General features: G+C 46.5%; 2 protein-coding genes across 14 annotated transcripts in view; one reads left to right on the top strand and one right to left on the bottom strand.

Moving 5' to 3' along the window:
• Window positions 1–1,126, bottom strand: part of KIF9 (kinesin family member 9) — a 55,874-nt gene extending 54,748 nt beyond the window's left edge. For 3 of the 10 annotated variants that reach the window (XM_077859097.1, XM_077859103.1, XM_077859098.1), the window contains exon 1: window positions 389–1,122. The gene's annotated coding sequence lies outside the window, so the exon portion shown is untranslated. Of the gene's footprint in view, window positions 1–388 lie in introns of all 10 variants that reach the window. The other 7 variants (XM_077859101.1, XM_077859106.1, XM_077859102.1 and 4 more) reach the window with 4 other exon arrangements.
• Window positions 749–14,306, top strand: part of KLHL18 (kelch like family member 18) — a 56,131-nt gene continuing 42,573 nt past the window's right edge. The window contains exons 1-2 of one of the 4 annotated variants that reach the window (XM_077859109.1): window positions 1,268–1,424; window positions 7,750–7,854. Coding sequence is in view for 2 of the 4 variants with exons in the window: in XM_077859107.1 (XP_077715233.1) it covers window positions 1,296–1,424 (129 nt within the window). In the remaining 2 variants the exon portion in view is untranslated. Of the gene's footprint in view, window positions 1,425–7,749; window positions 7,855–14,306 lie in introns of all 4 variants that reach the window. The other 3 variants (XM_077859107.1, XM_077859108.1, XM_077859111.1) reach the window with 3 other exon arrangements.

Raw genomic sequence — 14,306 nt, 5'->3', positions numbered from 1 at the left:
GCACGGTTTTTCCCTGCCAGGACCTCGGGGGGGAATGCTCTTCTCTCATGGCCGCCGCCCTTATATAGTTCTGCTGTAAGTAAGTGGACGTCTGAGTGGCCACCAGGAGACTTCTCTGAGAGGCTCGTGGTTTCCTTATTGTTTGAAGGGTGAGAATGAACAGAATTGCTACCAAGTACCTCTGAGGGCTGGATAAAAGGAGAAGGAGCATCTGCTGGGACAAGTCCCTCCCTACCTTGCAGCGCTCCTGCCCAGGCCAGGTGCTCTCATAGGGAATCCTCACAGCTATCAGAGCGGCGGCAGCGTCTGAACCCCAAACAGAGTTCAAACGCAGCCGGCCTCGATTCCAGGCAGAACTGGCCTTCTCCCCTTTCCTCACCCAACATACCGGACCCTTGCGTGGAGCGCGGGAGGCAATGGGCCTTGGGGCCATTCTTGTCCTTCTCTGGTGCGGTTTCTTCATCTGCAAAGCGAGTGGCTCGACCTGGCGATCCCCAAGCCCCCTCCAGTTCGAAAACTGACGAGTACGGAAGGGTCCAGAAGACCTCCGGTCCCCCACTTCGCGCCCTCTCAACCTCCGCACCGACGCAGAGCCCTCGTGGGACCGAAGAACGTTAGATTCGAAGACCCTACGCCCCAGGCAGCCCGCAAGCGCGCCCACGATGCCGCGCCCTCTCCTCCGCTCCAGTTTCCCGGGTCAGCGAGCCAAGCAGGGGGACTTGATGGAGCGGTGTTCGGGTGGCAGCCGCTGCCCGCCGCCTCGGCGTAAACTCCCTCTCCAGCCTCGCTTCTCCCCACCCGGGCGGCGCGTGGTCCAGGATCCCCGGTGTGGAGGCAGTGGCCCGCCAGCTGCTGGACCGCTACCTGTGCAGCGACCGCAACCCCGCACTCGCGGCTGCAGAACTGTGTACAGAGGCGCCATGGCAACCGGACGTTTCCGCCGATGCCGGAAGTGTCAGGGTAGTGGCGGAAATGAAGTCCGCGGCCCTGAGTCGGGATACGAGTACGGTCAGGTCTGGATCGGGAAGACGGGAGATGGGACCGGCTAATCCAGAAAGACTGAGGCAGCTGCAGGCGCAAAAGCACGGTCGGGAAAGCGAGGGAACGAAGGCTGCGCTCGCACCAGGAAGCGGGGCAGCGGCACTTCCGGCGCAGAGCGGTAGGAGACTACGGCGGCCGCGCAGGGCCCCCCGCGTCCAGCCGGGCGTTCCTGGCGCGCTCCGCGCGGCCTCGTCCTGCCTCGTTTAGTATCGAGCCGGCCGGCCACGCCTGCGCAGTCGCGGCGGCCGGGGAAGATGGTGGAGGACGGCGCGGAGGAGCTGGAGGACCTGGTGCACTTCTCCGTGTCCGAGTTGCCTAGTCGGGGCTACGGCGTCATGGAGGAGATCCGGCGGCAAGGCAAGCTGTGCGACGTGACGCTCAAGGTACGGAGCGCTGGGCAGCGTGGGGCTGAGGGATAAGGAAAGGGGCGGGGGTAGAGGGGGGGAGAGAGGTCTAGCGGGCAGAGCGATGGGGCGAGGAGGTTGGAGGGAGACCAAGTAGGGGAGAGACAGGTGCCAAGTGGGAGCGGGGGATTGGGGCTGAGTGGGGCGACGGGCGGGGACAGCCTCTCCGCCCTTAGAAGGACAGGCTGGGAGGTGCGCGGCTCAGGCCCTCGGGGTGGGAGACGTCGAGGTGCCCGCCTACCTTTCCTATCACACAGACGGTAGAAAATGGACTTACAGCCCCTCTGGAGAGGAGGGGACGGTGGCCGCCTCTACATTCTGATGGGCACCCGTGAAGCACCTTCTCTTGTCACCGTAGACATTTCTTTGTGCCCCTCCAAGTTAGCTGTGCCGTTGTAAGGCGCAGGCTTCTCCTTAGGTCATTGCTTGCCCTTGCTAGTTAGATTACTACCTTGTCTCTTAAGAGCTTTTAAAATCAGACCTGGATGTCTCTGCAGGTGGGCATCCGCTCTGCCCCGCAGTGGAAGGTGCACCATCCTCACTACCTCCGCAAAGGTCTTCTGCGTGGGGAGAGGCATCCCTTAACCACCTGTTCCCTACTGGCATCCTGGGCCCAGGAGCCAGCCTTGCTCCCCTGCTTTGCATCCATTCCTGCCGGAGAGACATACTGTGCTGCTCCTTGGCCCAACTCCTGAGCCCTCAGGGGCCCTCCAGGTGGAAAGGTGCTGCTGTGAACTGTGTGTTGCCTATTGGGCTTTGGCTGGAAGGCTCTCAGCATCTGTGGAGGACCACGTATAATATATGTGCACATGCAGAGATCTTTTTGCCCTGCTTATTTTCTACAGAATTAAGGAACGCCCCCCCCCGCCCCCCCCCCCCCCCCCCCCCGCCTTGAGTCAGACCTCTGGATACAGGAGAGTAGAATGGCTAAGAGTGTGAAGATAGAAGGATTTGGATTAAAATCCTGGTTGTAACCTTGGGCAAGTTACTTAATCTCTCTAAGCATCAGTCCTCCAAAGGTAAAAACAGGGGTGATTTCTAACTCCCGGTATTAGTGTGAGAATTCAGTGAGGAAATTTGTGGTATTCTTTGCATGATGCCTGGCTTAGGTTTTTCATCCTCCGAAGGAGGTTGGGTTTTCCAAGAGAGGAGTGAAGTGGCCTGAGAGGAAAAAGGATGGAAAAAAGGATCTTTAGCGGGGGACCAAGGGGTTTGAGATAGATGAACTAAATAAAGGACGCAGAGGAGGTAAATGTAAATGAGAGATTTTCGTCTGTGTTGATTACATGGTAGAAGATGTCGAGGCTGCTAGAGGTTTGTAAGAAGAATGATCTGCTTGTGGCAATAAGACTTGGGGTGAGTAGAGACTGGTGAAAAGCAGTAATAGGGGAGAATTTGGAGGTTAAGATTTAGGCTGTAAGGGTGAGCCGGGTAAAGCTCGTGAGACACAGAAGCAAGAGGGTATAATGGAGTGGGACAGGTACAGATATCGCTATATAAATTGAAGCAATGTGTTTTGTCTCTGCATTTAATGCAATACAGAATATAACAACTCTTCATCATAACAGTGCTTTTTTTTCATTCATAGGGACAAGAAAGTTATCAGAGGTAGTTCCATCGATAATGTCAGTCTAAATTGCTGTGTTAGTTTCAAGCATCTGGGACATAAGGACTAGCACGAAGGCACAGGGCAGAGCTGGAGAGGACCTAGAGTGTTTGTTTCATTGGTTTTCTAGCTCTTTCAAGGTACAGCCTGAGGAGTAGCTCTTGGCCATGTGATGATGAGGGCCGGGGAGAAGCCCAACAAACCAGGCTTTCCTTCATTTCACTCCCCTGCACTAGAGCTGCTCTGTGATATCTGTTTTGGTCTTTCTCAGGATGGAGTCTTTCCTGAAACTTCTGATGTTTCTGGACTGTCTTCCAAATACATACTGAAAAATCAGTTGGACGCTTTTTGTTGTGGGATGGATTTATTGACTAGTGGGCCTCCTTGCAGGGCAGGGTTTCTCAGTCTTAAGCAGCTATTAAAATTACCTGGTGGCCTGTTCGCACATCAGGTAATGGTGGACCTCACCCCAGAATTTTTTTATTCAGTGCGTCTGGCATGGGCCCGAGAATTTACATTTCTGACAAATTTTCCAGGGGTGCTACTACTCCTGGCCTGGCGTTACATTCTGAGAGCCAAAGCTGTAGGGTGATGGACCTGCCCTTTTCAATGCAATATGTGCAGAGTCCATGGACCTTCATTCAGGCTTCTGCGTGAGTAGAATGAGCTTGGCTGTTATTCTAGGAACCTCCTGATGGGAGGAGCCTGGGGGCTCTTGCTTCCACGTGCAGACTTTCACTTAATCCCCCAAAATGGTGCCACTTCTTTGTCTTCAGTGGTTGGTTCCCTTTATGCCCAAGTCTGGAGTCTCTAATTCATCCTGTCCAGATGATAAACCTCCAGTCTTCTGCTGGAGTGGTGACGGAAAAGTTGCCTACCTAGGGGAGGGGGCCAGTACTGCTTGATTTCAGCCTCCCTTATGCTCACATCTTCAGAGGAAACCTGAATCTCCAGCAGTTGAGATTTAGCAGAGACTCTGCAGTGGCTTGCCATGTGCAGCACTCGGTGTTCAGTTGAGGCAGTTTATTCATCTTCCAAAGTTTGCTGATATTTTTTATCTGCTCTCTCTCTCTTTCAGCTTTTTTTTTCCTTGGGAGCTTTGCTGTTCCTTGATTGTCAGTTTGAGAGATGATATAGCACAGATTCAAGCCAGACTGCCTGGGTTTGAATCCTGACTCTGCCACTTACTAGTTTTGGAAACTTGGGCAAGTTCCTTAAACTACCTGGGGACTCAGTTCCTTCATCTGTAAAATGGACATCATCACCTACCTAATAAGAGTGTTAGGGATTCCATTAGTTAATGCGCTTAAAGTAATCATGTTGTAAATGCTCAGCACACAGCAGAGATTTATGAACAGTGATGTCATTATGAATGATAACGATGGGGTTTCTAGAGAGGAGAAATAAATGAGTATGTTTAACCTGCCATTTTGAATTTGTTTTAGCTTCTAATGAATTCTGGATGATTTTATCTAAACATAATGTTCACTGTCTTAACAGAGTTTGCAGACCACTACTCTGTTTCAGTAGCCTGCATTTTACAGATGAGAACCCAAACCCAGAGGACGGGACTTGTTCAAAGTCACAGATTGAGTTAGGCAGAGCTAGAATTAGAGACTGAACTTCTGGTTTCTGTTTTCCTGGTTAAAATGTTCTTTCGTGCTCTCCTGGTGCCTCTTCTATCACTGACAGTGACGCACCCGATTCTATCTGCTACCATGTGATTTAATCTACCTCAAGTCACTTGTACTCATTTTTAACAACAGGTCATCTTTTCTATCTTCCCGAGCTTTAGGGAGTGTGTGATAGTGTTAGCAGGTATGATGCATTCTCAAAATTCACTTCCAACTCTCCAACCTTACTTAATTTTGTTTTTGGAAATAATTGAAATTTAAATTTCTTGGGCACCTATTGGATTATTAAGAAGAGGTAGAACAGAAAGGGTAATGATATTGGATTTTTAAAATCCTATTCTATGTCTGTGTTGACTGGAATCTTTTTTTAAAAACTGAAAATGATGAACCCCCTCCCCAGAAAAATGCAACATATTTAACATACACGTAAAATTTTGCACTCAGGCAATTCCCCTGGGGCCCATCTCTGGCTCATAGGTTATGAATCCAGCTGGGTATTGTTCTTCTAACAGAAAAAGCCCAAAAAAGGCTTGGTCTGGGTAGAGAGGTTTGCATCTGTTGAGACTCTCATCCCCTTTTGCCAACAGCCAGTTTCCTCTCCTTTCCTGTGGGCTACCAGTTGCCCAGTGCTCAGGCCGCATCTGTCAGGTTCCCCTGGGTCCAGTGAGTTGAGCAGACTCCCCAGATTCAGTGAGTCTTCACCATAGTTTGTTATTCATAAGATCTAGACCCAGCGCTTAAACATTGTTCTGTTCTCTCCTCACCTACTCCTTTTTCTTTATTTGTGAGAGCAAAATGGGATCACCAGACTTGCATATTATTCACTGACCCATAAGCTTAGGAGAGGAGCTTCCTTCTCGCTCTGTTTTGCAACCACTAATGAATGGTTTTTCATTGATTTGCTGGCATCAATCTTCTACCATTTTCCTAAGGCCCCTGCTAAGGTTTGAACCCAGATCTGAGAATTTATCCTCCAGAAGGAAACGTCTTTTCCATGGGTAAAAGGCACAGTATTCGAATATTTCCTTTTGACCCACTAAATCCAGGTACACAGTTCTCATTGAAGCTGGCTTCAAGAGCCACACATTTGAGTCTGAAATATTGCCTCATTTGCTCCCACACTGATTTGGTGACGAAAGAGTGTGTGGAAAGGATATCAGGAAGTGAAGTAAGGACTTGTTGATGCATGCCTTTTTTATGTTATATGTGGCATAGTGAGTTACACAGGTTAATTATAGAGCTAGGAGAATCCTATGAAAAGGAGCCATAGAGGTTGTCTATCAGAGCGATTCATTTTAAATATTAAAAAAACCCTGAGGCTTAGGGATATTAAGGGATTGCCCAAGGCACAAAGCTATATTTTCTGGGATCCAGCATTGCTTTTTATTGGTGGTGGAAGGAATGCTTTTGCATCCTCTTTCAGATTACTCACCTGCTCTGCTGCTGTTATGAAGCAGAATAGGGAATGCCATATGCAGTCTCATTTTCTTTTTCTTTTTAAAGATTTTATTTATTTATATGATAGCAGCACGCAAGCCCAAGCAGGGGGAGCAGTAGAGAGGGGAGAGAAACAGAGTTCCTGCTGAGCAGGGAGCTAAGCGTGGGGCTCAATCCCAGGATCCTGGGATCATGACCTGAGCTGAAGGCAGATGCTTAGTGGACTGAGCCACCCAGGTGCCCCCGCAGTGTCATTTTCGAGTATGGAGGACAGCGATGTATATGTCCGGTTGCAACACCATTGCTCTATTTCAGGAGAGAAAAAAGATATGGGTTTAAAATAAAATAAAAAAAAGATGCCAGTTTTATTTGCTAGCCTTTTGAATTCTGGACTCTTGATTTTGAAATGGCACTGCATTGAAAAACTTGTGCTTCTGAATATTGTTCATTCTCAGAGTTTTCTACTGACTTTTCTGAGGCATTTGTGTTTGTTTCCAGCCTTGCCTCTTTTGAGTGTACAATTAGACCCAAGAGGAAGAATGTGCTTCTTGAGAGCACGTGAGCACTTGCACTTGGGATATGAATTCATGTTCATCAAACAGTTAGTTTTGCTCTTTCTTCTTCAAGTTATGTTGTGGGTAATGCTGTTACATTTGAACACCAGTCAGAGGATGAAAGAGCTTGTGGCTGCCCGATGTGTGGGTAGGGAAAGGGAGTTGGGAGCATCCTGAAAATTCAGTTACCACCCAAGCAGCATTCATGGGGTTCGCCGTGATGCTTCTGCATGAGTTTAAGAAGCCTGTGTTCAGGGATGATTCCTACAGCAGGCAGTTCGATGGAAAATGGGATCACATTTGTCTAAAGGTGTGTTCCTCGCCTCTTCTAAATTATCAGTCTGGTACCTCCCGTCCTACTTTTGATTTGTTGAGTGTGGGCATTCCTATTGTCTCTTTGGTAGAGAGCCAGCCAGTTTCCCCACAGTTTAGGAAGGCCTCTTCCACATGAACAGCTGACCAAATCACCACTCATTTCCAGCTTGGGAGAGGAGAAGGAACCAAGATGTGTGAACCAGGAGTTGGCAAGCATTTTCTGTAAAGAGCCAGATAGTAAATATTTTAGGGTTTGTGGGTCATACAGTTTCAGTTGCAACTGCTCAACTCTGATGTTGTGGCACCAAAGCAGCCGTACATAACTCATACATGAATGAGTATGGCTTTGTCCCATTAAAACTTGATCTACAAAAATAAGTGTAGGCCAAACCCGTTGGCTGTGGCTGGCAGACCCCTGTTGTATAGTGATATGGCCTTTGTAAAGTTCAAGGCTTTTGTTGTAGGTTACACTTCTTTTACAGCCCCAGCATATACTTCTGTTGTTCCAATACAGTATCTAGCAGGTGGAAGCATCTCTTGTTAAAGAGTACAGATGGACCAGAAGTGAAGAACTTTCTTTTTCCAGCTCACTGCAGGTGATCATAGGACTATCCTGGTTGATGACTGAATAACTGACAAAGGAGAAGTTACTGTTAAATTTTGCATCTCATCTTTAAAGTCTTTTAGCTCTGCTGGAGCTTGAAGGAGACTATTTCCAAAACGTTAACTAAAGACACCATGCTCCCTTTCTGTCTCAGTTGAAGCTGAGGATGCTTAGCTGCTTGCAGAATGGCAGGCCAGAGGAGACCGTGTTGGCTCCTGTGTTCCAGTGGACCTGACTGGCTGTGTTCAGGGCCGTGAAGGTAAGGGCCAGAATTGGGGCTTATGGCAGGCACGGTAGATAGTTCACAAATGGCCCAATATCTCTGGGCAGAGTGTGCAGCAATTCTGATCAGAACACAAAAATGTTTTTCAAAAAATGAGCTCAAGGGTAGATATTTATATATATTCATAGGAGAATTACTCACAATAGCCAAAAGATGGAAGCAACCCAAGGTGTACCAGTTTTGACTGGATGAACAAAATAGTACCCCATTTTGTTGAAATACATATAATAGAATATTATGCAGTCTTAAAAATGAAAGAAATTTGGGGTGCCTGGCTGGCTCAGTCAGTAGAGCATGTGACACTTGATCTCAGGGTCATGAGTTCAAGCCCCACATTGGGTGAGGAGCCTACTTAATTGAAAAAAAAAAAAAAGAAAAAGGAAATTCTGACACCTGCTACAACATGGATAAACCTTAAAGACTTTATATATTGAGTGAAATAAGCCAGTCACAAAGGAACAGATGGTATGTGATTCCACTGAAATGAAGTAACCAGAGTATACAAAGAAAGTAGAATGGTGGTTACTCAGGGACTGGGAGGAGGAGGGAATGGGCAGTTAGTGTTTAGTGGGGATGGAGTTTTAGTTTGGGAAGATAAAAAAGTTCTGGAGATAGATAGTGGGGATAATGGTACAGCAATGTGTGGGATCCCTGGGTGGCGCAGCGGTTTGGCGCCTGCCTTTGGCCCAGGGCGCGATTCTGGAGACCCGGGATCGAATCCCACATCGGGCTCCCGGTGCATGGAGCCTGCTTCTCCCTCTGCCTGTGTCTCTGCCTCTCTCTCTCTCTGTAACTATCATAAATAAATAAAAATTAAAAAAAATGGTACAGCAATGTGAATATACTTAATGCCACTGAACTATACACTTAAAAATGGTTAAAATGGTAAATTTTATGTTACATATGTTACCACAATTTTTTTAAAAAGCTAATAAGCTCAAGATGGGCAAGCGAGATTGCTCATAGTGCTTTGATTGCAAAGACCCTAAAAACAGAAGCTGGCTCTGTGTCCAAACCCACTGATGAGAAACATGGGATACCAAGGAGTAATCTTCCCCTGTTCTTTCGCTTTTGTAGTGTGCTGCTTCAGCTGTTGAGAGCCAAATTTTGTCAGCTCAGCCCTGTAGCCGCACTTCTAATGATCACTTAAAAGGAATTGATTTCTAAGAGTCACATAAGATTTAAACAATGGACACATGTCATGAGCTTATTTTTCCTGTGCTGATTTGTAAAATCTAAACGTCCTGTAACCTTGACAGAGCTGTCCTGAGGACCAGCAAAACACACTAATGCTAAAATGTCTTTCAAGTAAAAGTTTGTTGGTGTATTCTGTGAATTATAAATGGCTTTCAAAAATCTATTTGTTTTGCTTATTTTGCTCCTAAATACTAGAGCTGCATTTCATGTTGATCCTTACGCTAAATAGTGTCTCAAATGAAAGCTCTTTCCCTCCTAAACCATCACTGCTTTTGTTCATAGATGGCACACCATCCATGTATTCAGGATGGAAACTCTGGAATTGGCTTCAGTTCATCCTGTATTTTGTGACATTTATCACAATGACAATGATGTAATTATTTACACTATCATAACTCCATGAGAGCAGGAACTATGACTGATTTATTCACTGACATGTCTATATAACAGGCACTTACTTAGTAAGCCACTGTTGTAATTTGGATCCTCTTAATCTTTTTCCTAACCCAGGATTTCTTGAATAGTATATTGAGAGAATTCTTATAGACACTTGAGGGGATGGTCCTTGTACAGCTATTGGACTGTTTTTCCCCAGGCTCAGGTCCGACCCTGTAGTTCTCTGGCTCTGAGTGGCTTCCCATTTCATGCTTATTCAACAATATCCTCAGCAGATAGGTCAGTACCTTCCTCATGCCAAGCACTATTCCATGTGCTGGACACACGGCCGTGAGCAGGGTAAGGCACCCCCTCTGAGTAGAGGGGTAGGGGGTACAGAGGCAGACAATAAACAAATATGTATAAAATGTCCAGTGATGATAAGTGCTAGGAAGGAAAATAAAGCAGGACAAGAAGACTGATAGAGTGTTGTTTTTGTTAGACCAGAACCAGCCTCTGTACATAGAGATCTGAATGAAATGAGAGAATGACCCATGAGCGTATCTGAGGGAAAGTATTGTAGGTAGAGGGAATAGTAAGCACAGAACCTTGAGGCAGGAGCATGCTTGGTATTTTGGGAAGCACCACAGAGCTGGTGTGATAAGAACAGAGTGACCTAGGAGAAAAATGGAAGGACATGAGGTTGGAGGGATCCACTCCCAGGCCCAGCACAGTTTGAGTGGCCCAGTGAATACTTGTTGAATGAGTGAATGAATGAATGAATGAAGGTAGACAGTTATTACTCGTGTATTTGTTTATGAGTGGACAATCAGGGCACAGTGTTCAGGACACACATGAGAAAGGTAGGGTGCGTTTTCCGGAGTTCGTGAAGAGAGCACAGGATTTCACCTGGACTTTTCACAGGAGACATGATGCTAATGCCCAGAGCAAGAGAGGCCAGTTCTGGCTTGTCCTTGAAACGACTTTTATTTTTCTGCACTACAGAGAGTAGAGACTTGCCGGGGAAGCAGGAAGTAGACCAGGGCTGTTCAGCTCTTGGTGGTTTAAGAGGTGCTCCTACTCGTGTTGGAAAAAAGCTTGTCTTTTTTCCCCTTTTGTAGGCTCTCCCTTTAAGTGAGCAAGACATCTGGGGAGAGCCACCTGAATGGTGGGAGTGCAGGAGCAGCAGCAGGTGGTGGCTGGTTTTCAGGAAGGATTAAAGGAAAGGCCTATGATTTAACTGCATCTCTGATTATTCTAAGCTGCTCACAGAAATCCGTCACTGCATCTGTGAGACGTGAGACAGCTTAAGCCTGTCCTGGTGGTGCTGACTACCAGTCCTGGTGGACTTTTCTAGGACCACCAGCAGTGTTCTTGATAATCAGGATCCTGCAGACGAGGCCCCTCTCTGTTCTCCCCTAGTTGCCTCCAGGATCCTCCTGCTGGCTGTCTTCATGACCTGTGTTCTCTTTTGAGCCTTTGCTGTAGCATTCCTTTGGCTTGGAGTATTGCTCACATCTGCCAGCAATCTTACCCGTGCTCCAAGGCTCCTTTCATATATATTTGTTTTCTCAGAGGGAAAGAAGTGGCCAGACACTCCTTCCTCTGTTCTCCTAAGGCACTTTGCACTGTGTCTGTTCAGCATTGTCTTGTCACAAGCTGCACGCCTGTATGTTTCTACGAAGCGGACCCGAGCCATCTTTTGCTGCCCTGTTAACGAACGGTGTGGGGGTGTGTGAAATCCATCTCTCTGAGTCTTCTCATATCCCTCCTGGTTTAGTCAATCTTTCCCTCTTCCTTTGTACCTTACCCCTCATTACTGAGAATTATTTAGAATATTTTAGAATATCCTTAAAAAAAAAGGATATTGTCCTTGCTTCCATGTAGCCTGAGAGCCTGTTTGGAATACAGACTCTCTGGACCCACGTTAGACCCACTGAACCAGAATCTGTTGATTTTTACACTTTGTGCACATGAAGATTCCAGAAACATTGCCTTCACACTTTGCACCTACTCCCCTTACCATACTGAACACAGTATAGATAGCTTGCGTGTTCATTCTTCCCATCCAGATGTTAATCTCCTGTGACTTGTGAAGCATCCATTCATTATCCAGCACAGTTCTTGGCGTATTTCAGGTGTTCAAAAGTGCTTGCTGTATTGTCCAAAAGGGCCCCTGATATTGTGTGTGAGACGCTCTTTCAGTCAGCATAATAATGAGGTGTATAACTGTGCGTGGAGCATTGCTAGGTCATGAGGCACCCTGTTGTGCAGTGGGGATCAGCCCCTATCTTTGGCCTTTAAAGATCGGTGGAGGAGATGGATACCCATAATTAATTATGAGAGAAAGCAGGGTGTGATAAATTCTGTAACAGCACAGCTATGACCAGAGGTCTAAGGGAACACTAGAGGAATGGCAGTTATTTCCAGTTCACAGGATTTGTGATGGTTTCATGGAGAGGCTAGTGTCTGATTGGTGCCTTGAAGGATGAATAGGACTTTGACAGGCAGACACTGTGGGAGGAGGCATTCCAGGCTGAGGAGAGCCTGTTCAAGGGCCCAAGCATGAAAGTGCACAGACAGGATGTTTCTGGAACAAGTAAGAGATTGAGGTGGGAGGTATGACTGGAGAGGTGGGTAAATGTACCCTGAACTCTCTGAGTTCTCATGGTGTGGAGTCTGGACTGGTAAGGAACATCTGAAAGTCACATGTTGTTGGTACAGTTAGATGTTCAGTGGTTTCGGTGGAATCTGCCCTCCTGTCGTCTTCCTTTCTTCTCACATTCTACCTTGCTGGACATGGATGAGAGGTAGGGGGAGGCCTTAGTGTGGGCTGGGACAGGCCTTGAATGTTCTCGCTGGCTCTTCACTGGCTCTTTATGAGACCATGACCCACATCTTTTTTTAGTCCTGGCTGGTCAGCCACTTCCTCCCTCTCCCCCTTCCGGAGTCACTTACGCAGCAGGGCTCCCTAAAGCAGAGAGATCTAAAGCTCCATCAATAGAAGGTTTCACACAGCGTGCTTTAAAATGCCATCAAAACTCCAGACTGAACCCAGTATGTTTTATTATACTTGCTGTCTGCTTCTCAACCCCATGGGTTTGTGAGACTAATCATTTCTGCTTTTGGAGGGATGGACTAGCTTTCCTCAGCCCATGTTGTGGGCCGGGGGCAGGCCATCCAATATTCAAGATGAAAGAACACTCCACTTTCCTTACACGCCATCTTGATGGAAATGCACCTGAACAAGGCAACCACAATGTGGCTTATTTCTTCTACTGTTGGGAATGCACAGTTAGCCTGGACACCAAGTCCTTCTCAAGACATCCCTAAGCCTTACCATCTTTTTCTTGAGTCTCTTACTTCAGCTAACTGAATTTCCAGAGAAGGTTAGATAGTAGCTCTCTTGATGCTTTCAGTGTCTTCCCCCTACCAGCTCTAGCAGTACTGAGCCAGAAGATCAAGCTTAAAAAAAAGAGATGGAACTCATCAGAAGTTGTTAATTTGTTTGTATCTCAGATGAAAGACTGAGAGCTATCTCTTAGATGAAATGGGCTCTAGGTTTCATTAAATAGACTTGGCAATGACGTACTGTGTTAAGTGCTAGGACATATCCTTTCCTTTCTGTAGGAAAAACATACATTCTGGTTGGGGAGGCATTCATTAGGGACAGTATAATATATGCTACAAAGTATGCTGGAGTCTTGTACCAGGTGCTACAGGATGGCAAGCAGACTGCCTGGAAGTCTGGGAAGCCCCTCAGAAGAGGAGCATTTGAGCTGGGTTTACATGGATAAGCAGTAAATCACCAAGCAGAAAAATAAGATATAAGGATCCAAGGAGAGGAAATAGGGTGATTTGGGGGAATTGACCAACAACCAAAAAGAAAGGCATGGTAGGGGATAAAGCTGATTGGGGTAGATAGAAGCCAGTTTAGGTTTTGGATCTGACTTGTAGGCAGTGGGGAAGCCCATCAAGGTGGGGACTGATGTGAGAGACTCAATTATATTTTGGGTTGATTCATTCAACAAATACTGTTTATTGCTCGACTACTGGGGATCCCTGGGTGGCTCAGCGGTTTAGCGCCTGCCTTCAGCCCAGGGCGTGATCCTGGAGTCCTGGGATCAAGACCCACATTAGGCTCCCTGCATGAAGCCTACTTCTCCCTCTGCCTGTGTTTCTGCCTCTCTCTGTGTGTGTCTCTCATGAATGAATAAATAAAATCTTAAAAAAAAAGAAAGTTATTGCTCGACTATTCCAGGAAACATACAAAGGTGGCTCCCTCTGCAGAACTCCTGTTTTAGTAAGATAGGTAAATTAGTTATGTCAGGCTGCCACCCTTTGCACTTTTCAAGGTTACCTGTGACCTCCACACCCAGAATGACCTCTGTAATATAGAACTATTCCATAACCGTGAAGATTTCTCTTATGCTGTCCCTTTATGGTCACACCCATCCCCCTCCCACCCTCCGTCCTTCCTCTCTGGCAGCCACTGATTTTTTCTCCATCTCTCATTTCAAGAATGCTATATAAATGGAATTGTAAAGTATGTGACCTTTTGAGATTAACTTTCTCTACTCAGCATAATGCCTTTGAGAGCCATCCAAGTTATTAAATGTTACTGATAATTTTTCCTTAATATTCCCGACTAGTATGCTGTGGTATGGATGTACCACATTTTGTTTAACCATTAAATCATTGAAAGACATTAAGGTTCTTGCCAGTCTGGGGCTACAAATAAGACTGCTATGAACATTCATTTACTGAATTTTGCATGAAGGTAGGTTTTCCTTTTTTGGGATAAATGCCCAAGAGTACAATTGCTAGGTCATCCAGTAAATTGATTTTCAGTTTTA

This window comes from Canis aureus, chromosome 19, assembly GCF_053574225.1.
Source record: "Canis aureus isolate CA01 chromosome 19, VMU_Caureus_v.1.0, whole genome shotgun sequence".
In the NCBI taxonomy this organism is placed as follows: Eukaryota; Metazoa; Chordata; class Mammalia; order Carnivora; family Canidae; genus Canis; species Canis aureus.
The sequence above is the reverse complement of the archived record's forward strand: the minus strand, read 5'-3'. Positions and strand labels throughout refer to the sequence as shown.